General features: G+C 41.1%; 1 protein-coding gene across 2 annotated transcripts in view; it reads left to right on the top strand.

The window, feature by feature from the left end:
• Positions 1-468: 468 nt before the first annotated feature.
• EPM2A (EPM2A glucan phosphatase, laforin) overlaps positions 469-23,782 on the top strand; it is a 108,704-nt gene continuing 85,390 nt past the window's right edge. For both annotated transcript variants that reach the window (XM_049789356.1, XM_049789357.1), the window contains exon 1: positions 469-790. In XM_049789356.1, the coding sequence (XP_049645313.1) occupies positions 469-790 (322 nt within the window). The remainder of the gene's footprint in view (positions 791-23,782) is intronic.

Genomic DNA, 23,782 nt, shown 5'->3' with positions numbered 1-23,782 from the left:
GAGACCACACTCACCCACCTACCGGCCCGCCCAACCGCGCGGGTCCTTGCTCCGAAACCACGCCCACCCACCAGGCCCCCGCCCAATCGCCGTGGGCGCCTTTCTAGACGACCACGCCCACACACCCGAACCCCGCCCAATTACCTTCTGATTGGTCTTCCCGAGGCTCCACCCAACCGCGACGGGGCGTTTTTCTTAGAGACCACGCCCACCGCCGCGTGGCTAGTAGTCCCGAGTTTGCCCGCCCAATCGCCGTGGGCGTCTGGCTCGGAGACCACGCCCAGTCACCTCCCGAGGTTCCTTTCCAAATCGCCGCGGTCACCTTGCTCGGAGACCACGCCCATCCGCCGCTTGATTGGTGCTCCCGAGGGACCCCGCCCAATCGCCGTGTCGCTTTTCTGGAGGCCACGCCCACAGCCCTCGCTTCCACGTGGCCACTCGCTGCCTGGGCTCCGCACCTCCGACGTCATGCGCTTCCGCTTCGGGCTGGTGGTGCCGCGGGAGCTGGCCGCGCCCGGGCGGGACCTGCGGGTCGTGGGGTCGCGGCCCGAGCTGGGCGCGTGGGACCCGGGGCGGGCCGTGCGTCTGAAGCCGGCGGGCCTGACGGCGAGCGCCGGGGCGCTGGCGCTGCCCGAGCCGGGCCTCTGGGTCGGGGAGGCGGAGCTGGCGGCCGAGGAGGCGGAGGCGGAGGCGGAGGCGGAGGCGGAGGCGGAGGCGGAGCGGGGCCGCGTGGGCCAGTTCTGGTTCAAGTTCGTGCTGCGGGAGCCCTGCGGCGAGTTCACGTGGGAAGGTACCGAGACAGACAGACAGACACCCCACAGACAGGCAGACACACCAGTCAGACACCTCACAAGACACCCCACACAGACAGGCACTCCAGTCAGACAGACCTCACACAGACACCCCAGTCAGACAGACACCCCAACAGACACCTCACACAGGCAGACAGATACCCCACACAGACACCCCAGCCAGCCAGACACCCCACACAGACACCCCAAACAGACACCTCACACAGACACCCCAGTCAGACAGACATCCCTAACAGACACCTCACACAGACAGACAGATACCCCACACAGACATACACCCCACACAGACAACCCAGTCAGGCAGACACCCGACACAGACACCCCAGCCAGACAGATATTCCACACAGACACCCGAAACAGACACCTCACAAAGACAGACACCCCACACAGACACCCAAAACAGACACCTCACACAATCAGACACCCCACACAGATACCTCACAGACACCCCAGTCAGACAGACACCCCTAACAGACACCTCATACATACCCCACACAGACATACACCCCACACAGACACCCCACTCAGACACCTCACACAGACACCCCACAGACAGACATCCCACACCCCAATTGCCAAGACAGGGTTGTAGAGATTTTGGGAAAACTTCTTTTCTGCAATGGTACACACACATTCTCTCTCTCTCTCCCTCCCTCTCCCTCTCCCTCTCTCTCCCTCTCCCTCTCTCTCCCTCTCCCTCCCTCTCCCTCTCCCTCCCTCTCCATCTCCCTTCCTCTCTCTCTTCCTCCCTCTCCCTCTCCCTCTCTCTCCATCTCTCTCCATCTCTCTCTTTCTTTCTCTCTCTCCCTCTCCCTCTCCCTCCCTCTCCCTCCCTCTCTCCCTCTCTCTCCATCTCTGTCCATCTCTCTCTCTCTCCCTCTCCCTCTCTCTCCATCTCTGTCCATCTCTGTCCATCTCTCTCTCTCTCCCCCTCTCCCTCTCTCTCTCTCCCTCTCTCTCTCTCTCTCTCTCTCTCTCTCTCTCTCTCTCTCTCTCTCTCTCTCTTCCCCTCTCCCCCCCCATGCTTTGATTATTAAAAATATAGCAACTGGGGCCTGGAGAGATAGCACAGCGGCGTTTGCCTTGCAAGCAGCCGATTCAGGACCAAAGGTGGTTGGTTCAAATCCCGGTGTCCCATATGGTCCCCCGTGCCTGCCAGGAGCTATTTCTGAGCAGACAGCCAGGAGTAACCCCTGAGCACCGCCGGGTGTGGCCCAAAAACCAAAAAAAAAAAATAGCAACTGGGTCTGGAGATAGATAATAGTACAGCTGGTAGGGCACTTCTCTTGCACGAAGCCCACCTGAGTTTCATTGTCAGGTTTGTGTCCCCTATGGTCCCTGAGCCCTGCTAGGAGAGATTACTGAGCTAGGAGTGAGCCCTGAGCACCCACCTTGGTATAGCCTCAGAATCCATATATATATACACATACATATATATAGTATGCATATAATGTATATATAATACATAGACATAGATGTATGTGTATACAGCTGTAAATGTATGTATACATTGTATATATATATATATATACATATATATATATATATATGCATATATATATGCATATAATGTATATATAATACATAGACATAGATGTATGTGTATACAGCTGTAAATGTATGTATACATTGTATATATATGTACATATACACATAGTAATATGCAAATATTTGTGCACATATATACATAGGTTTATGTATATATAACATATATTTATGTGTGCATGCTGGTTGTTTTTTTTTTGTTTTTGTTTTTTGGACCACACCTGGCAAAGCTCAGGGGCCACTCCTGGTTCCACGCTCAGAAATCGCTCCTGGCAGGCTCGGGGGACCATATGGGATGCCAGGATTTGAACCACCGACCTTCTGCATGCAAGGCAAATGCCTTACCTACATGCTATCTCTCCGGTTCCATCATGCTGGTTGTTAAAAGAGAAATGCACCAGGGAAAATTTACTGTTTCTCCACACCTTTAAGCCTGTGTGTGTGTGTGTGTAACTAGAAGTCATGTTCTGTATTTCTAAAATCTTTTTTTTTTTTTTTTGTTTTTGGGTCACACCTGGTGACGCTCGGGTTACTCCTGGCTATGTGCTCAGAAATTGCTCCTGGCTTAGGGGATCATATGGAACGCCGGGGATCGAACCACAGTTCGTCCTAGGCTAGCGTGGGCAAGGCAGACACCTTACTGCTTGTGCCACGGCTTCGGCCCCGTATTTTTAAAATCTTACCACTGTTGTGGGAACCTTTTAATATCAACGCAGCAGATTGTGATGCTTCGTTTTTAATTGTGGTCACAAATGTTCTATATATCCTGCAATAAATGCATTGAGGTTGCTTTTCTCTTTGCTCTGAAGTGTCATTGCTGAATGTAAGTCTGTGTGCAGAAATCCCTGATTAATAGGAGTGAAGGGTAGATTCTAAGAAGTGGCCAGAGTTGACACCGCTGGAAGGACTGTCTTGTGGCCGTGCAGACTTCTGATAGTGCACTTGACCATACTTTAAAATGTAACATGCCACTTCCTGGGAGCCGGGAGTCAGGCAGGAGGAGGTTTGGCAGGCCCACGCCATGCCGGAGGCCTGCTTGGCCAGGCCTAGGGGGGGTGCGGGATTTGGGTAACCCCAGCACCCCTCTGCCGCCTTGCTCCAGATCTCCAGGGCTTCCCCGGGCCACACCCCTGGGCTAGCCGGTGAGTTGGGTCCCTTGGTGGAGCTTGAAGGACCCTAGGCCTTCCCCCACTATCCATGCGGCTCCATAGGGAGGGTCTGGGTGGGGCTCTGAACTTCTGTTCTCCCAGCTTCTTGAAGGATCTCTCCTTCCTGGGAGCCGGGAGTCAGGCAGGAGGAGGTTTGGCACTGGTAATCTCTGTCCAGTCTACATTTTCAAAATCGTGCGGGGGCGATAGCCCCCGCGCGCACAAAAAACATTAATAGTACTCTCACAAGAAACATTACTAGTACTCACTATCATTGAATTATGTTTTTATGTATGCAGAATGTCCATTTTGTACTCTGCCCTTTTGCATACCCCTTCATAAGTTCATATTTCTCTTTAACTTCTTTAACTCCTATCATCATTACTCCTTTTTTACCCTTTCTAACTTAAGTACTCTTGAGTCCTAATTCACAGACCAAAGTGGTGCCCTAGAGTTAACACCCACACAACTATTTTTAAAGGCATAAAAAGGACACATATCTTTTCAACATTTTATGGGTGTTTTCTTTGACGGCTATAACTTTTGCTGAATACTTTCTTATACAGTGATGATCCCCCCCCATTTTTTTTTTATCTTCTCTTTGTGAACTGCTCAATATGGAATTTGGTGTGAAAGAATCCCTCAGTTTAATACTTATGTTTGAACCAAGTCATGGGTCTTGTTGGAAATGTTCTTATGCCCCCATATATCTGATAGCACCACGTGGCTTTATATCTTGTTTGCGTAGGCACACTGACATGGGAAAATACTATACATACCAATAAGTTCTTATCTAATAGAAAGGGGAACACACAAATCTTGTAGTACAATGAGACCTTACACCCTGAACATTGACATAAAGACCTGGCACAGGCCTCAGAAGAATGGACATTCTCCATTTACCCCTTGATCTACAGAAGACATTTACAAAACATCCAAGGTTGTATATAACATCACCCGGAGGCATTCCTGTACCAGGGACGACCCTACAGCTGCTCTGACATCGATCTACTCAAAAGAGACATCCCTTAGCACTGAGAAGACAACAAGAACAATGACCTGTTTACTGGACAGGGCTTGCTGTATTGCCCCTTTATGGTGAGGTTTGTCTATAACATCACCTGGAAGCAATCCTCTACCACGGAAGACCCTACCACTGCTCAGACATCGTCCTGCTCAAAAGAGACTTCCTTTAACACTGAGAAGACTTAACAACAACAACAACCTGCTTATAGGACAGGGCTTCCTGCATTCCCCTTTCATGGTGAGGTGAAACGAGAAGGCACTCCTCATCATGACTTCAATGTAGGACATGCAGATTCCAGAATCTTTAATACAGAAACATGAGACCAACAACAGAGACTGTGTGATAAGTGTGTTGGCGCTACGGACAATGTCTTGGAGCGAACGATAACTTTCCTGAGGCCTAGAGCTGGTCTTATGCCAGGAAACTTCAGGGGTAGGATCTCTTTGTATTTAGGCCAAGGCTATTCCTTTCCATGCCTCTCATATTTTGGTGGGCCTATGCAAACAACAATTGCCACTCTAACATCGTTTTTACTGTGCTCCTTTGACTCTAATCCTTAAAACACACCCACTTAAAATTTGAGGTTAACTTAAGCTAATATGCATGTACATGGAAATGTAAAAAACACTATGCCTCTAATGTTTAAGGAGTTACGTAAGTTTGATGGCTTTAGATTGCCTTGTGTGCTGTTAAGAAATATTATAATGTGCTACAATCTGGGGACTTGAGGGAAAAAGTAATTGCACATGGATTCTGTTTTATTTATCTTAACTTTCTTTGGTGAAAATTCAAAGTTAAGATATCAGCAAGGGGACTTCTTCTGATAATTATGTTATGGGTGATTGTCCTTCCACTGTAACTTTACCTTATCCTCTTTCTTTGCATCTTTTGTTCTCATAATTCATAATAAAAAATTATAAAAAAAAAAAAATGTAACATGCCAGAATTGCCTGTGTGGGACCCCTGCTTGTCTGGAATCTCTGAGAAGAATGTCTCTTTAGGTCTTTGTTATTTTAATTTTGGGCCATACCCAGCAGTACTCAGAGCTTACTCCTGGCTCTGTGCTCAGAAATCACTCTTGGTGCTCTTTGGGGATACCCTAGATTGAGCCAAGATTGGCTGCACACATGACAAGCAATCTAGCCTGAAAAATCTTTTCAGTTTTTATTGCAGATAGGCCCTGTACTCTATAATGATATGGAAACAACAGTGATTGGTGTTCTGGATTGTGTTTAGACATTATCTTTTGTCTCTTTGCCATTGTCCTGTGACTGGTTGTGCTTATAGTTATTTGTAGGGGATTAAAAAACATATCTACATTTGTTTAACTTTATTATTTTAAATTAAATGAAAAACTTTTGTTTTGTTTTTGTTTTTGGGTTACACCCGGCAGTGCTCACACCAGGCTCCAGGCTCAGAAATCGCTCCTGGCAGGATTGGGGGACCATATGGGATTCCGGGATTTGAACCACCGACCTTCTGCACACAAGGCAAACGCCTTATCTCCATGCCATCTCTCCTGCCCCCAAATGAAAGACTTTTAATCTAATTTTCATATTGTTTGATGTGATGTAGCTGCAACTCTTTTTTACTTCTTTTTTTTTCGTTCGGTTTTTGGGTCACACCTGGCATTACTTGGGTTACTCCTGGCTCTATGCTCAGAAATCGCTCCTGGCAGGCTTGGATGCTGGGATTCGAACACCATCCTTCTGAATGCAAGGCAAATGCCCTACCTCCATGCTATCTCTCTGGCCCCTTCTTTACTTTTTTTTAATGATTGCATATTATTCCATTATGTCTCTATCCGAAGGGTTCTCTGTCCATTCGTTTCTCCTTAAGCATTTGACTATTTTCTGTTTTTTTTTTTTAATTTTATTTTATTGAAACCATGGTGATCTACAAAGTCCTTCATAGTTGAATTTCAGATATACAAGTGAATCAGGACCATTCCCATCACCAGTGTCAATCTCCTTCCACCAATGGCCCCAGAGTGCATTCTATCCCACCACCTTTGCCCCCTGGCTTGCCAGTGTTACAGGCCCCTTGAGTTTAGATTATTAAAGTTTAGGTCTCTTGATTCTATTCTCTTGACTTTGGTTTGGATATATATTTCTGTCCTTTTATTTTCCGCCAGTGTATCTGAGACCACTTGGCCCTGACACCCCTTCTTTCCCTATTTAAAATAAATATAGAAAAACATTTTAAAAAAAAGGAAAAGAGAAAAAAGTGTATGTGTGTGTTATATTTTTGTATAGGCACAGCAAAAGTTGGGGAAAATAGAAAGGAAAAAACTTTCACCTAAAAATAGGGAGGCCCTGGGGCTGGAGAGATAGCAGAAGGATGGTGGTTTGAATCCCAGCATCCCATATGGTCCCTGAGCCAGCCAGGAGCGATTTCTGAGCATGGAGCCAGGAATGGCCCCTGAGCGTTGCCGGGTGTGACCCAAAAACAAACAAACAAAAAAAAAATAGGGAGACCCTAGCTTTGAAGCAATTTTCTATAAGACCAGCTACAGGCTCTGGGCATACTAACCCCCCCACCAAAGTTGTCTTTCTTTCTGGTCCCAGTAAAAATTCTTCTCTATCACAGTTGTTGCACTTAGAACTCTGTAGTTAGACATCCTGGCTTTTGTACAGATCCTGTGTAGAAGTCAGGGTGGCACGGAGTGTCTTCTGATTTCATCTCATCATTAGGTGGCAATGTAGGGAATACTGTCCTAAAAGCAAGTTGTTGCTGTTTTCAAATCATCAGGATGTCATATGAACCCACTCTGGAGCAAGTCAGTAACAGGACAGCATTAGGGCGTTCCCCAGTAGAAGTCTGATTCCTGGTGCTGTGCAGAAAACTGCTGGTTCCATAGGTCAGGTCCAAGGTCCAGGGATGAATGGTCATTTTCCGATCATCTGAAACCTAAGTCAAGTCACTATGACAAATGTTCAGGGTCAGAGACCCCCCAAATATACAACTTATGAGTCCATATCTGTGTTAGTAAAGAACTTGTTTTCATACATAACATTTCCTCATTTTAATATGCCTATGCAAAAAGGAACAATACCACATGATACTACTCATGCATATGGGGCTAAAAGCAACAAGCTAAATAATCCCTATAACCTGATTTTATCCTGAACTCAGAACCGGAGAGAAACTTACTAGAATTTCTTACTAAACAGATTCAAAAGAAGGAAAAAGGAAAACTACCTCGACATAAGGAAATAGACAATAAAAATTATACCTATTAAAGAAATAGATCTAAAGAAACATGAAGAAAATATACATATTCCTTTTAAGTCTTTTGAAATAGTCTGGGGTGGGTAAGTCTGGAGCACAGTTTCAGCCTGCAACTTTGTCTTGTAGAGTCTGAAAAACAGCTCTCAGCCATCACTGATCAGGAAATGTCCTTGAGTTGGAGATTTCTCAAAAAACAAATCTGGTAGCGAACAACAGTCCACAGCAAAGGGAGATGGGAGAAAAGGGCCACCGAGAGCAAATCAGCAGCAGCAGTGGTGGCAGCTTCTTCTCGGGCTGAGGCAAAGCAGGCTGAGAAGCTGTCTATTTGCTTTAGGAGTTGGTTAGCAACTGCTTGGGGTGGGGGAACGTTCCAGTTCCTGACAAGTTAAGACATTTGGGCTATTCTAATGTGCTGTCTATCATATTTGGTGCTGCAATAACTTTGCAGTATATATCTTTTTGAGTTCTTGTTTTTATATTTTTGGTAGTTAGAAGATAGCCCTCTTTATATATTGGTTTTGGGTCATACCTAGCAGTGCTCAGGGGTTACTCCTAGTTCTGCACTCAGAAATCATTCCTGGCAGGTACAGGAGACCATACAGGATACCAGGATTTGAACCACTATCCGTCCTGGATCAGCTGTGTGCAAGGCAAACACCCTACTGCTGAGCTATCTCTGGCTCCTTAAAATATTTTTTTAAATGGAATCATCATAGACAGACAGTTTCAAGGTTGTTCATTATTGAGTTTCTGCCGTACAATGTTCAAACACCCATCCCATCACAAGTTTTACAATACTCTTAATAATGGTTTGTTATGAACATTAATCTCACACCATACTTATCACCAGTATCCATCTTTCACCCTCAAGAATCCTAGCATACCTTCCTCTAATCCCCCCAACTCAAATGTGTGTATTAGTGTAAAATAAAAATCCACAGATGGTGATACTGCACCAGGCATTGTGTTTCTAATACCTTAGGTGGATGGGTCTGATGAAATAGGGGAGCAGTGAAGAAATAACACAAAGCCAGTGAGGAAAGAAATGGAGTCAGCCTGCTTTTTACCTCATGGCTTCTCTGCCATGTGCTCACTCTCCACCCCTTTAATATAGAACTGCTCTCTATTCTCCAGAAGCAAATTCTCCAGAAGGTCCTGTAATCCAGGCGGGCTTTTACATATCAAAAGAAAAGGTTTAGATAACTAGGAAATCGGCACAGCAGTATGGTGTTAGCCTTGCATGCAGCTGACCCAGGACAAAATACAGTTCGATTCCCTGGTGTCCCACATGGTCCCCCAAGCCAGGAGTGATTTCTGAGCACATAGCCAGGAGTAATCCCTGAGCATCACCGGGTGTGGCCAAAAAACCAAAAAAAAAATTGTTTTTATTCTGTATTTTCTCTTTCCTTCTGACTAACTTTACTCAGCATAATATACTCTAGTTTTAGCTACATTTCTGCAAATTGTATCATTTTATATTTTCTTAGAGCTGCATAGTCTTCCAATTTGTTTTTGGGGTGTGTGAAAGGGCATCTACTCAGTGTAGTGATGAATATAAGTGTGAATATATCCTTTGGAATTTTTTTGCTTTGTTTTGAGGATAGATCTCAAGAAATGGTATTTTTGTGTCATTTGGGGGTTTTATTCCTTTTTTTTTTTTAAAGAAATTCCCATATTTCCATATTAAATCATATTCTGATCCTGGGGTAAACACAATCTTAATATGGTATTTGACTTTTTTTTTTTTTGGGCCACACCCGGTGGTGCTCAGGGGTTACTCCTGGCTGTCTGCTAAGAAATAGCTCCTGGCAGGCACGGGGGACCATATGGGACACTGGGATTTGAACCAACCACCTTAGGTCCTGGATCGGCTGCTTGCAAGGCAAACACCGCTGTGCTATCTCTCCAGGCCCTTGATTTTTTTTTTTTATGTATTGTTGATTCCGTTTGCTAGTTTTGTGTTAAAATATTTGCATATATTGATCAGGGTCATAGGCTTTTTTTTTAGTTGTGTCTTTGCTTTTGCTATCAAGTTATGCTTACCTTATAGAAATGTTTGAAAGGGTTCCTATTTCTATGACTTTCTAGAAGACCTGAAAAGTGTTGGAGTACATCCTAGAACTCAATAGTTAACCATATGATGGTAAATCTAGGCTTTTGTTTTTGGGGAGACTTTTTATTACCATTACTACTTAGAGGATATCATCCACATTTCAGCCAAGTTTCCCAGATTTTCTGCAGATATGTCTTGTAGGCAGCAGAAATTGGTTTCAGTTTTTTATTCCATTTGCTATTCCATGTATCTTGGTTGGTAGGTTTAAATGAATAACTATAGCTCAGACAGGCTGGCATCTGGATAGAAGATAGATGCTATGATTTGGCACTTTTTCCATATTATCACCTCTATGAGGCAGGTTATGAGCATTGGGTCAGTGAACTTAATTTTTTGGTTGTTGTTGGTATTGAGAATTGAACCCAGGACCTCATACATTGCAAACAAATGCTCAACCACTGAGCAATATCTCCAGTTTTGGTGACAGAATTTTAATATCCTATAGGCAGACTTTGATTTCAAGGACTTCATAGCTAAGGAGTTGATGGCAGGTGTATAAGTTTTGGGCTTTCTTTGCACTGTCACTGAGAAAGGAATTTATAGAGAAAATGAAGGAAAAATTAGAAAGTTGAGTTGAAACTATTTAGGTGGTCCTTGCCTTGATATTCACTTCTTGCCTCCTGTTGCATCCATTCTTTTTTCCTTCTCAGTAATCATGTAATGTATTTTATTTGCCCCTTATCCCTATTTTTTTGGTCTACATCTGGCAGTGCTCAGGTGTTGCAAGTCAGCCCTTGATGCGGTTGACTGATGGAGGGATGGAGGATGAGGTCTTTCCCTTCCAGCTGGGAGCACGCGTCTGCCACCCTGTTCAGCCGGCGGTTCTGAGGTGAAGCAGTGTGTAAATGGCTAGCAGACAGTCAGGCTTGTGAAAATATTAGCTTTATTTGGAGGACAAGACTGAAGCCAAAAGCCTCAGCATCAGTTCCAGCCAAAAAGCCACCCCCCACCCCGCCTTCCACAGACCCTTGCTTTTATCCCCCAGAATCAGGTACCACCCCATGGTGGGATCAGGTTCCACCCAATGGTGGGAGCAGAATCAGGTACAATGTTATCTGGTTAGAGTCTTTTTTTTTTTTTTTTAGTATTTTTTAATCTGGTTAGTTTTAAAACCTCTTTGTGACAATGTTCGTGCATTTCCTTACACACATGAGGTAGTCTGACCAGCTCATAGTATTTTCCCACTCCTTTCACCCTTATCTTCCCCTTCCATATCACACATCTAACTGCCTTTAATACCCCCATAATAGCTTTTCTATTCCAAGAACTATTCTCAATATCACCTGTTAAGTTTTGAGCATAAATTCTGAATATTGGGCAAATAAATGAATGATTCTTAGAGCAGTGGGATTCAGCATCAAGTTCACAAACTCATCTGTAAAATTTCCTGCCAAGAAATAGTTAATAACATTAACTAACAGTAATTAATGATCTAAAGCATTCCTTTAACACTAATTCAGAATAATTATATGGAAGAATTGAGTTAGTATATGAACATTCCTTATAAATAAATGCAATAAATATTTCTACAGTATTGGCTTATTTATGTTTATTATTTGAAAATAATACTTTAGTTATTATAGATATTTTGTAAAAGTCATATACTAAAAATTATTTTATCTCAGAGCTTTGTCTAGTTGCCCCCCCCCCCCACAGACCTCAAAGTTCAATAATCTATTTTAATTTATTTTATTTTTTTGGTTTTTGGGCCACAACTGGTGATGCTCAGGGGTTCCTCTTGGCTATGTACTCAGAAATCGTTCCTGGATTGGGGGACCATATGGGATTGAAAGAGGCCCGCTGGGGATTGAAACAAAGCCCATCCTGTGTCAACTGCGTGCAAGGCAAACGCCCTACCACTATGCTATCGCTCTGGCCCCTCAATCTATTTAGAAATAGATCAGAACATTTGAATTATCAGAACATTTGATTATCAGAACATTTGATAATGTCTTTTGATTCTGATACAAGAGGTTTTTTAATTTCTTAGTGAGATGTACTTAAAATTCATTAGTAAAAAAGTAATTAGGTGTGAGATATATAGAGAACCTTAATGCTAATCAAATTTTAAAAGAATTTCTGCTAGTCTGCTTTTAGAAAGATAGCCTGCTATTTGATTCACTTCAAATTTTAATATTTTTTAGACCTTATTTTGGTATTAACCATTGTTTTTTTTCCCATCTTCTATTAGGAAGAAAACTCTTAAGACATCAGAATCAGTATTTAATCTGTTTATTTAACACTTAATAGTTTTGAGGTTCCTGGGGATTGTAACAGATGATTTGATAGAAAAAAATGAAACATTTCACAGGCCTTCAATTTTTGAGAGTCTTATATATCAGCTGAGGGAAAAAAGGGCTTATAATCAAGTAAGCTTTCTAATAGAAGTTTAAAACTATGCAGGCTAGTGCAGGATGTTTATCTTGGAGGAAATTAAGCTAGGGGAGAAATTAGAAAAGGGTTAAGGGATAGTATCTTGAATTTAATATTTAAAGAACAGAATCTTTCTATACTTTTGAATTAAGGGAATAACAACCAAATTGCTAAAAAACCCCAAACCAACCAACCAACCAAACAAACAAAAAATCTGACCTGAATTGTAGAGGAACTAGACCTCTGATTTTTATCTCCTATGGGTAAGAGGTTTAGTGATAAGGCAACAAGTCTGTGGCTCTTGGGTGTTTAAGCCTTTTTGAGTAGGGCACCCTGGGGAGATAGAGTGAAGTCATCAATTGGAAGGATTTCTGGGTCAAACTTTCCTGTGGGACTTGTAGGGACTGTAGGTGAGGATGGTAGTTGGGCAAACCTGGTGAGTAGAGGCTGTATTTCAGGAAGCTGGGGGGTCTAACTGCAGGATTACGAACTGGGTCTTTCTTGAAGCCTGGAAAATTTGGGAAGAGATGTCCTCTCACTGCGTTACTCATCTTAAGTCTTTTCTGTAGGAATCTGATAATTCAGTTCAGCCTTGTATGAATTTTCTAGGTAGATCAGTAGTGACAAGTGGTGACAGGGTGCACTTGTCATCTTGTTATAGATCAGGATTATCTGAGGATAAGATGTAATGCTTTGTGTTTATATATGTATATATGTGTGTGTTTTATCCATATGATAGTTGCATAGATAGTTGGATTATTCATAGGTCTCTAGAATCTCCAAAGCTAGGACCTGGAAATCTCTATTGTTAAATAGTTTTTATTGAGCTTTAGTTTTGTTTAAATAGTTTTATTCATGCACTATCTTGAAAATGTACAGTTTGATAGTTTTTAGTATAGACATGAAGTTGTATAACCATGAACACAAAGCCTACATTTTCACCACTCTGAAAAATCCCTCTACTAATTACTAGTATGTCTCCACTGCTCCCTCCCCACCCCCTGAAAAACACTATTATAATATCTTTCTCTGTGGATTTACTTGCTACAGATATTTCATTTACTCTTAGTAACGTCTTTCAAAGTTCTATGAATTGTGGTATATCTCAATATTTTATTTTATTGCTAAGTAGCTTTTTGTCACATAGTCATACTATATTTTGTTTATTCACCCTTAGTTAATAAAAATATGGGTTATTTATATTTTGAATAATAATACATATATGTATGAGTTTTTGTGTGGACATACATTTTTTTGGTTATTTTTGTTTTGTTTTGTTTTGGCCCACAACTGTCAGTGCTCAGGGGTTACTCCTGGCTCTGTGCTTAGAAATCATTCCTGGTGGACTTGGGGGACCATATGAGATGCTGGGGATTGAACTTGGATTGGCTGCATGTAAAGCAAATGCCCTACTCATTATGCTACCACTCTTTCTACTGGACATACATTTTTGTTTCTGTCTTTTTTTTTTTTTTTCATTTTGGTTTTTGGGTCACACTGGTGGCATTCAGGAGTTACTCCTGGCTCTGCACTCAGAAGTTGCTCCTGGCAGGCTCGGGGAAACTGTATGGAATGCCGGGATTCAAACCAGGTCAGTCCTGTGTTGGCCGCATGCAAGGCAAACGCCTTACTGCTGTGCTATGCAGCACAAAGAAACATCTTTGTTTCTTTTAGAAGTAAATTCTTTTCAGAAGTAAATTGCTGAGTCAAATCATAACTCCATGGTTTAACTTTTGAAGAATTGTGTTTTCCATAGCAATGCTAACATTTCACACATTTCCATTAGAAGTATATGAGAATTTTAATTTTTCCATTTATTATTATTATTTTTTTGTTTTTGGGCCACATCCGTTTGACACTCAGGGGTTACTCCTTGCTATGCGCTCAGAAATCGCTCCTGGCTTGGGGGAACCATATGGGATGCCAGGGGATCGAACCGCGGTCCGTCCTACGCTAGTGCTTGCAAGGCAGACACCTTACTTCTAGCGCCACCTCTCCAGCCCCAAGTTTTTCCATTTCTTTGACATTTATTTTTTAATTTTAGGCCAGTGGATAAGAAATGGAAATTCATTATAGGTCTGTAATATTTTTGGCAAACACCTGGTGGCGCTCAAGGATCAGTTTCTCCTAGCTCTGCACTCAGGAACCACTCCTGGTAGGCTCAGGGATGCTGGGGATCAAACCTGAGTTGACCGAATGCAAGGCAAACACCCTTGTACTATGTCTCTTGCACCTTGTTTTTTTTTTTTTTTTTTTTTTGTGGGGGGGAAGGGTCATTTCCTGTGTTGCTCAGGGTTTATTCCTGCCTCTGCACTCAAGAATTACTCTTGGGCCCGGAGAGATAGCACAGCGGTGTTTGCCTTGCAAGCAGCCGATCCAGGACCAAAGGTGGTTGGTTCGAATTCCGGTGTCCCATATGGTCCCCCGTGCCTGCCAGGAGCTATTTCTGAGCAGACAGCCAGGAGTAACCTCTGAGCACCGCCGGGTGTGACCCAAAAAAAAAAAAAAAAAAAAAAAAAGAATTACTCTTGTGGTACTTGGGGAACCAGATGGAAAAACAGGGATCAAACCCTTTCCACTATATGTAAGGCAAGCACCCTACCCGCTGTACCATTGCTTCAACCCCTCATTATAGTTTTAACTTACATTTTCTTAGTGACATGCTATTTAATGCGTTTTTCTTGTACTCATAGGTCATATGAAGATTGGAAAAGATGTATGTATGTTCTTGGAATAATGAATATTCAAACCAGTAGTCTTTTTTCTTTGTTTGTTTGTTTGTTTTTGGGTCACACCCGGCAGCGCTCAGGGGTTGTTATTCCTGGTTCTGTGCTCAGAAATCGTTCCTGGCAGGCTCGGGGGACCGTATGGGATGCCGGGATTCGAACTTCTGTCCTGCACGCAAGGCAAATACCCCCACCTTCTTGCTATCTCTCCGGCCTCCTGAAGTCTATTTTTTAAAAATAAAACTTTGCCGATACATGCAGTCACTCAGTAGTCTTTTTTTAATGAGGCTATCAGCCTTTCAGTTTTTTTTTTTTTTTTTTTTTTTTGCGGGAAGTGTTGGTCCACACCCAGCAGTGCTTAGGTGCTGTTTCTGGATCGGTGCTTAGCACCTGACAGTGCATATGTGGGGATGGAAACTGGGGTCACAGTAGTAGCAACTATATGCAAGTCTTTTTTTCCTGTTCTATCTTTTACATTTAAAAAAATCTATGCCAGGTGACAATGATACCGTGGGTAAACAATAGGAAACCAAAGGTTAGGCAGCTGATATGACTAACTTGGTTGAATATTCAAGTTTTTGTTTGGAAATGCTTGAGTTGGTCTTGTAAATTGTGCTTTACTTTGCTCTGATCAGTCAACACAATATGCCATTAAATTGAACTTTCAGTTATGTACATGTGTCCTTCTTTGGTCAACTCCAAGTCAACACCAATATCTGCAAGTTCTTTTCTTTGCACCATCATAGACAGTGCTCTTGAGCTTCTTTCCTCAGATTGTTTATCTTAAGATACATTTTTTGGAGAATGATGATTAGGCTCCAGATTGGTATATCTTATTGTCCACGTTTTTTTTTTTTTAACTTTATTGTCTAAGGTTTTATTTTCTGTGATACTATGGATTAAACTTAGGGCCCCACACGTGAAGATTGGTGTTCTGTCACTGAGCCACATTTTTGTCCTGCTGGAAGTACTTCAAATTCAGTATGGCCAAACCACAACTCATGACCAGCTTTTGTAATTTTTTTAATTTCTGTTGTCCTGATTTACTGACAGTACATCTCAGTCACTCAGATATAAGGACATAAAAACTTCTTAAATTGGGGCCGGAGCGGTGGCACAAGTGATAGGGCATTTGCCTTGCATGTGCTAACCTAGAATGGACTGCAGATCGATCCCCCAGCGTCCCATATGGTCCCCCAACCCAGGAGCCATTTCTCAGTGCATAGCCAAGAGTAACCCCTGAGCATCAGCGGTTGTGGCCCCCAAACCACCTCTCCAAAAAAAAAAAAAAAAAAAACCCAAATTTCTTAAATTGGCCTGCTTACTTTAGAGAGCTCCGGAATATGACAGACATTTTTTAGGCTAAACTTTTAGGGATTCTTGTTTTATTAGTTCTGGACTTGGCCATACAATAAGAAATTTATAGTTTTTCCCCCAGATGCTTTGGCAATTTGGTTTGGGACACTATTGGAAGAGGATCTGTAGTTGTAATATTTTGGGAGGTGGAATAAGAACTCAATATGCAGAGTACATGATCCCTTGAGTACATACAGGAGTTTGGGTACTTCTTGGTTGTGACCCAAACTTTGTACTCCAAAAAAAATTTAAATGGAAATATTTTAGTTTTTCTACCCCTTTTAATCACTTTTGAACATTTCCTTCCTCTGCTATAGTTTGGTCTTCTGGTGCTTTAGTGGACTTCTGCACTATTCCTTTGTGTCCTGCTCTAGAAAACTCTTCTACACTACTACATCTTCCTAAAATACGCATTAATTAATGAATGTATATGAATAGAAATTCCTTTTTTTATTATTCTTGTAAAATAAGTGTAAACTCCATAGATGATCATTTTCATCATAATCTGGCAGCTTTTTTCTTTTACCTGTACTTCTCCCATTATTTCCCAAACCAGGGTACACTTCAGCCACTTAGACTCTTACTTTATTCCAATATTTCATGCATTTGTGTGTGTGTGTGTGTGTGTGTGTGTGTGTGTGTGTGTATTTGGCGGGGAGGGTTTGGCCACACTGGCTGTGCTCAGGGCTTTATTTATGATTCCCTTTTAGTGGCGTTCATATGTGACTATACTTCCCCTAAACTCCAACAAACTATAAAAATTTAACACATCCATTGTCCATCTCCGTGGAATTAAAAAAAAAAAGAAAAAGAAAGGCATAACTAAAATACTTTGATAATTATGCAACTCTCTTATCCCAATTAAAGTGCTAGGAATTTCTTGGAATCTTCAAAGATTTTAATTTTCTTGAAATTCCACAGGGTGGCAGTGTTTCACTTGCACGCGACTATAATTTTACAATCTCTATAAATGCAGAGAAGAATTAATCACCACATCATTCTTTCCCAACTGTATTTGTCCCCTTTTCCTTCTGAAGTACTCCCTCACTCCCAGAATAATTTGCAGTTACCATTCATTTAAAAAAGATTTAATGACTTCAGGGTGAGAATAGTTTCCATAAGTTTGCAATAGATCCAGAACTTTTGTTTCATTTAGGGAAAAGTCTTAGATAGCTTAATTTTACTCAGATGTGAGCAAATTACACTGATGTAAAACGTTACCTACAAAAACCTTGCCACTGGCTTTTATATGCTGTTACCACTTTAGCAATTTTTTCCCCATTCAACTCAAGTATTTTTGATTGAGGATATCAGTGATGTTGGCTTTTTTCTATGTATCGTAAGATCATACAGTTGTTATGTTGATTCTTCTGATATGTTGAAAAATACATTATCATGGTTACATCTCAGTTTAGTTTGGGCAGAATTTATTAGCAACTTAATTCTGCAAGCTGAGTTAAATTAGAAAAACGCACTTAAGAGTGTATGAAGTTACTTCTTATTGATTTTTTGATATTTAGGCTTCAGTATAAGTAATGTTCTAGGTTAATTAGAATGATCATATCCTAGAGCTTGAAAAAAATAAAAATTCTCTAGTAATATAAGTTATTGTTTTTATGTGTTAAGGAGACCATCAATGTGATTTTTAAGTTTCCAGGATGATTATATGCTATAGAAGAAAAAGTAGCTGTTTTGTAAAATTAGTTCAAAAGCTATTTATAAAATGAGGCAAATTGAGAAATCTTTATTTTTAAGTGGTGGAAAACTTATTTTGTTTTGAAAACAGAAAATATACAGTTTTCAGGAAGAAGAAGAAAAATGACTAAATGAATTGATATGTTAAAAGAAAGTTTCCCAGGGGCCAGAGAGATGGCATGGAAGTAGGATGTTTGCCTTGCATACAGAAGGACGGAGGTTTGAATCCCGGCATCCAACATGGTCCCCTGAGCCTGCCAGGAGCAATTTTTGAGCATAGAGCCAGGAGTAATCCCTGAGTGCTGCCGGGTTTGACCCCAAACCAAACCAAAACAAAAGTAAAGAAAGTTTCCCACATTGTTTTAGGTAATTATGAATTAACTTCCCTCTCTTCTATTATATGGAGTCATGGACTAGGCATGGTGTGCATGACATTACAAAAAAGATCTTGAAGGAAGGTACTCCAAAGAATTTCATAGGTGACTCAGCTCAAGCAAACAAGATTGATATTTTGTCATCATTTCATCTTTTTTGAAGAGGGTTTCAAATTGCTTATGATGCTTGACTTTATGAAATATCAGCCTGTATTTGCACAAGTGGAAAATGAAGGGACAGTCAAAGAGATCAGAAAATTTTCAATTTATCTGTGCACAAAGTAGATAGTGGCTGGTTGGCAACTATGCTTTTTAGGTAAATTCATTGCAAGTTAAACTTTTGAAGCTAATGGTCTGGTTGATAAACTAGTAAGAGCATGAGGGTGACTGCAGGTAGCCTGTGGAGTCCTTTATTCAAGGTTTTTCCTTGCTAACTCTTGTTTTGTGAGTTAGAAAGCCAACTTAACTGCACAGAAAAGATTACTGAAAAGGAACAATAGTTGCTATTTTGTTTGAAGAAACAGTATTCAGAATATTAAGCTCTAGAGACAGGAACAAATCAGCAAGAAGAAATTAAAGTCTAGTCTTGTATTTTTATTAATAAATAACTATAAAATAGAGGAGACAGTTATATGAATAGGCAGTATAAATATGATATAAAGAGAGGAGAGACAATATAAAAATAGAAGGGACATTTATATTTTGTGTTGAGAGCAGTTTTAAAGAGGGAGGATAGAGAACATTGAATTGGTTTTAGTTTTGGAAGAAATTAGCATGATTTGGGTTAGAAGTTGGTTAGAATTTGTAAACTAGGTAAGTTGTTGGGGGGAAAACAGTGGTCTTCTCTTTGAAACACATCAACCTTGTGGAATTAGTTTTTATTGTCTTTAAACAAGAAAACAGTTACTGAAATAACTTGAACTCCTTTTAGCAGTGTACCTGTTTTATGCAGAGGCTAAGGGGCCTACCCAGACTCCATTACAGGTTACACTTTTATTTTTTTTAATAATTTTTATTGTGACCAATGTGAACGACAAGTCTTTCACAGTTATATTTAAGGTATGTAGTGACAGTGAATTAGGGCAATTTCCACCACAGTGTTGTTCTCCCTCTACCCCTGTTTCCAGCATGCATCACGTGTACCACTCCTCTCGCCCCCTGACTACTAGTGTAACAGATTCCCCTTTGTGTATTGATTGTTCTAGATTGGATTATCTTGATTCTGTTGTCGGTGACTTTGGGTTTGGGGTTTAGTTCTGATCATGTTTTATTTCCACTCAATGTTCATGCGACTGTTTGCACCTGGTACCATCCAGTATTTTTTTTCTCCCTCAATTTTGGAGGTAGAACAAGATGACTCAAGTTCTGTGGTTCTGTTAGAAAAGAAAAAGAAGCAGGGAGGAACCCATTTAGAAGCTAAAAATATAAATTTAAAAGAAGAAAGAAAAGGAGGGGCCCAGAGAGATAGCACAGCAGCGTTTGCCTTGCAAGCAGCCGATCCAAGACCAAAGGTGGTTGGTTCGAATCCCGGTGTCCCACATGGTCCCCCGTGCCTGCCAGGAGCTATTTCTGAGCAGACAGCCAGGAGTAACCCCTGAGCACCGGATGGTGTGACCCCAAAACAAAACAAAACAAAAAACAAAAAAAAAAGAAAGAAAAGGAAAAAAAACCAAATGAAAAGCAACGACAGAAAACACAACAGCAACAACAAAACAACACCAAGAAAGAAAAAAAAAAAAAGGAAGTGGGGTAGGGGGACTGGTGTGGCAAGTTTTTTGTTTGTTTGTTTGCTTTGCACAGTCACAGTAAGTATTGAGTAAAATTAGAAAGGGAATTTTCTTGGCCTAAGAGATACAGGATTTCTCCACCTTTGAAGCATACTGTCATGGAACAACTACAGGCTTCAGACATGCTCATTGTTGAACCCCTGGTGCCAGGAAACATTTTGCTTATTTGTGGTTGACAAAATCAGTCCTTTGTAATTAGAGATCCTGGTATTTGCACAGGTCATAGGACGATATCTATCCTATCCTATGCTATACTCTTTTCTTTTGGTAAAGAGAAAATCCTTTGAGCAACCAAAGTCTCAACATTCCCACTTGTCTAAAGGGTACCATTGTACTATCCTCCTCATGGTATAGTTGTGGAGGAGTTGAAAGAGATCATTCTTGGAATGATTGAAGAATTTTTCTTTTTTTTTGGTTTTTATGTCACACCAGGAAGCACTCAGGTTTACTCATGACTCTGTGCTCAGGTGTCATTCCTGGCAATGCTCAGGGGGACAATATGGGATGCTGAAGATGAAACCCGGGAAGGTCGTATGCCTTCCCACTGTGCTTTTTCGCCACCCCCCATTAAAGAATTTTTAACACAGGCCCTTCTATAGTTGATGTCCAACAACTCAATATAATTTTCTTCAAGTCTGTTAGTACTATAGAATGTACAGTACTTGCAAGTCACCTGTTCTGCAAGTCAGTGTACAGTATACTTCCTCTTGGAAGAATATCATGGAGCCAGCAGGGGGTAGTTTTGACAGCCTGGTCACTATCATTAAACTATTCTGGCTGGTAAAGAAAGATAGAAAATGAATCTGGCAGTTAGGAGATGACTTTACTTAACATTTTTCTCAACAGAGTGTTGAAGGCATATGCCAAATTGCAGTGCACTGGAGAGTGAATAGGGAAAGGAGGGTGTGCTGTGAAGACAGGGCAGATTAGAGGAAAGATAAAGTGCCTCAAGGTGATGGCTGTTAAAAACACCTAGAAATTAAAAAAAAATACCTAGAAATTGGAAAAAGAGAAATTGGGGAAATTTAAGACTAGGAATAGATTGAAAAGATTGTGTTACAGCAAAGGGATGTAAAAGGAAGTGCAAACAAGAGCTAGGCAGATGATTCGATTCTCCTTATTTTTTTGGGGGGTGCAGTTTTCAAGTTTCTCAAGTACATGAAAGTAGTTTTTAGTTTTTATAGTCATTTAAGGGAAACTAATTTACAATTAAAATTTTAATATATTGTTTATGTGTGTGGTCTAAAATCAGATAACATCATGTGATACCAAAGAAATCAGTTTATCTTGCAGCAAAATGATTTATTGGAAAATGATAATTTCTTCCAACCCATCTCAAGCACCAGCAGTGGATTAATTTGTATTTCTTCACTTTGTCCAGCTAAGGCAGTGCTGGTGTTTAGGTAGCTGTGCGATTGGGAATTGTTCTAACGAGTGATCCATCCGTCTCTTTCACTTTGGGTGTGAAGAGCCTGAGGATCTATTGGCCTAAGGATGGATTATCCAGTGGTTACCCATCATCCAGTTCTGACTAATGAGAAATATTTTGGTCAAGACTCACAGGAAAAGGGCCGGAGTGATAGCACAGCAGTAGGGCATTTGCCTTGCACGCAGCTGACCCTGGATGGACCTTGGTTTGATCCCCAGTGTCCCATATGGTCCTCCAAGCCAGGAGCAATTTCTGAGTGCATAGTTAGGAGTAACCCCTGAATGTCACCAGTTGTGGCCCAAAAACCAAAATCAAAACCAAAACCAAAACTCCCAAAAACCTCCCAAGACTCAAAGGAAACTTTTCACATTTCTTCTGAAAAGGGAAAACAAGCTCTTCACTCTTCTTTTTTTTTTTTTTACACCAGTGTTTAAACTTTTATTTCACACCATGCAAGTCAAATATAACACAATAAAAACTCTTCACTCTTCTTGAGTACTGAGTCTTACAATTATTTCTGAAGCCAAGATGATAAAAATGACAAGATAGTTAATGTTTGAAGAATGGCAAGCAGGCATTTAGAAGCCTCTTGGAGACAAAAGTAAAAACAAAATAAAACAAAACTAAAAAATTTAATAACTTGAAAAAAATGAAAAAGAGGGGAAATACAATGTAAGGAAATTAATCTACTTAGTGGAAAACCAAATATTCCTGGTTTTCTTAATGATTTATAAAAAATTAGGAGAATGGATTGGTAGAAGGGTATATGTATAAAATTGTAGAGGTTCTATTCTCCATAATCCACTGGGGTGATCGATCTAAAGCAGAGGCTCTGCAAGAAGTCAGAAAACAAGACAGACATAAATAAGATGGAGTCAAGGGGCTTCCAGCAAACCTTCTATGGTCTTTATTGACCAGAATCATTCCACCTGGTGCTGATGTGGGTTAATAGAAAAAAAGTACCTAATCTAATGCTAATCAAATGGAGGTGTGTCTGTAATCAATTCTAGGGAGGGTGTGTATGTCTTTACATCTTAAAAGGGGTGGGTGAAGGGAAAAGGAAGATAGGGCCAAGTCTGTTTTGGGAAAAGCAGGGAGTGTGCTCTGTGTGTTTAGCTACATAAATTAGTTTTTTGGGGGGCCATGACCAGCATTGCTCAGGGGTTATTCCTTGCTATGAGCTCAGGGGTCATTCCTGGTGGTGTTCTGGGGAGCATATGGGATGCCTTGAATTGAACAGGGGCAGCATGCAAGGCAAACACCTTACCTGCTGTGCTGTCACTCTGGCCCCAAATGATATTTTATCTTTAATAGTAGAAAGATAATATGTATACAGTAGGCCAAGAAATTACATCTTATTACATAGTACAGAATTTCATTTATAGGTAAATACCAATAGGAACACACAGGCATTAAATATAGATTAGCTCTGATTGGGTATACAGAAATAGAGGAGAGGAGAAAGAGGAGAAAGATATTTTTTTTTACTATGCAATTAAACTTTGGAGAATAATTTGACTCTCAACTATATATATATTGGTTTTTGGGCCACACCCGTTTGATGCTCAGGGGTTACTCCTGGCTATATGCTCAGAAATCGCCCCTGGCTTGGGGGGACCATATGGGACGCCAGGGGATCGAACCGCGGTTCGTCCTACGCTAGCGCTTGCAAGGCAGACACCTTACCTCTAGCGCTACCTTCCTGGCCCCTCAACTATATTTTATATTACTTACATTAAGAAAAAAGTCTTGGCTTTTTCCTTGTTTAAGTTCCTACATTATAGAGAAATTTTATTACAATCAGGGAAAGCATCACCCCAGCAATTCCATCCTACTGTATCTGTCTTTTTCCTTAGTAGCCTCCTGTTGTCTTAGTCTGTTGATGACTGTTAAATTAAAAATGATATTTGACCTCTTTCCACCATCTTCAGCTCCCGTGGAGGCCTGGACTGATTAAAAGAGATAAATGGCTGGAAGGCTATGTCCTAAAGCCATTTTTTCTGGCTATGAACGGGGTCTCCGAAACCAGAGGTAGCACACAGCTCTTCTTAAAATTTAAGGTGTTTATGCTCGGGATGAAATTGAATTCTATCCAGGCAAGAAATGTGCTTATGTGTACAAGGCAAAGAGCAACACTGTGACTCTTGGTGGCAAATCTAACAAAAC

This window comes from Suncus etruscus, chromosome 15, assembly GCF_024139225.1.
Source record: "Suncus etruscus isolate mSunEtr1 chromosome 15, mSunEtr1.pri.cur, whole genome shotgun sequence".
NCBI classification, from domain to species: domain Eukaryota; kingdom Metazoa; phylum Chordata; class Mammalia; order Eulipotyphla; family Soricidae; genus Suncus; species Suncus etruscus.
This window is presented reverse-complemented; position numbering and strand designations above follow the sequence as displayed.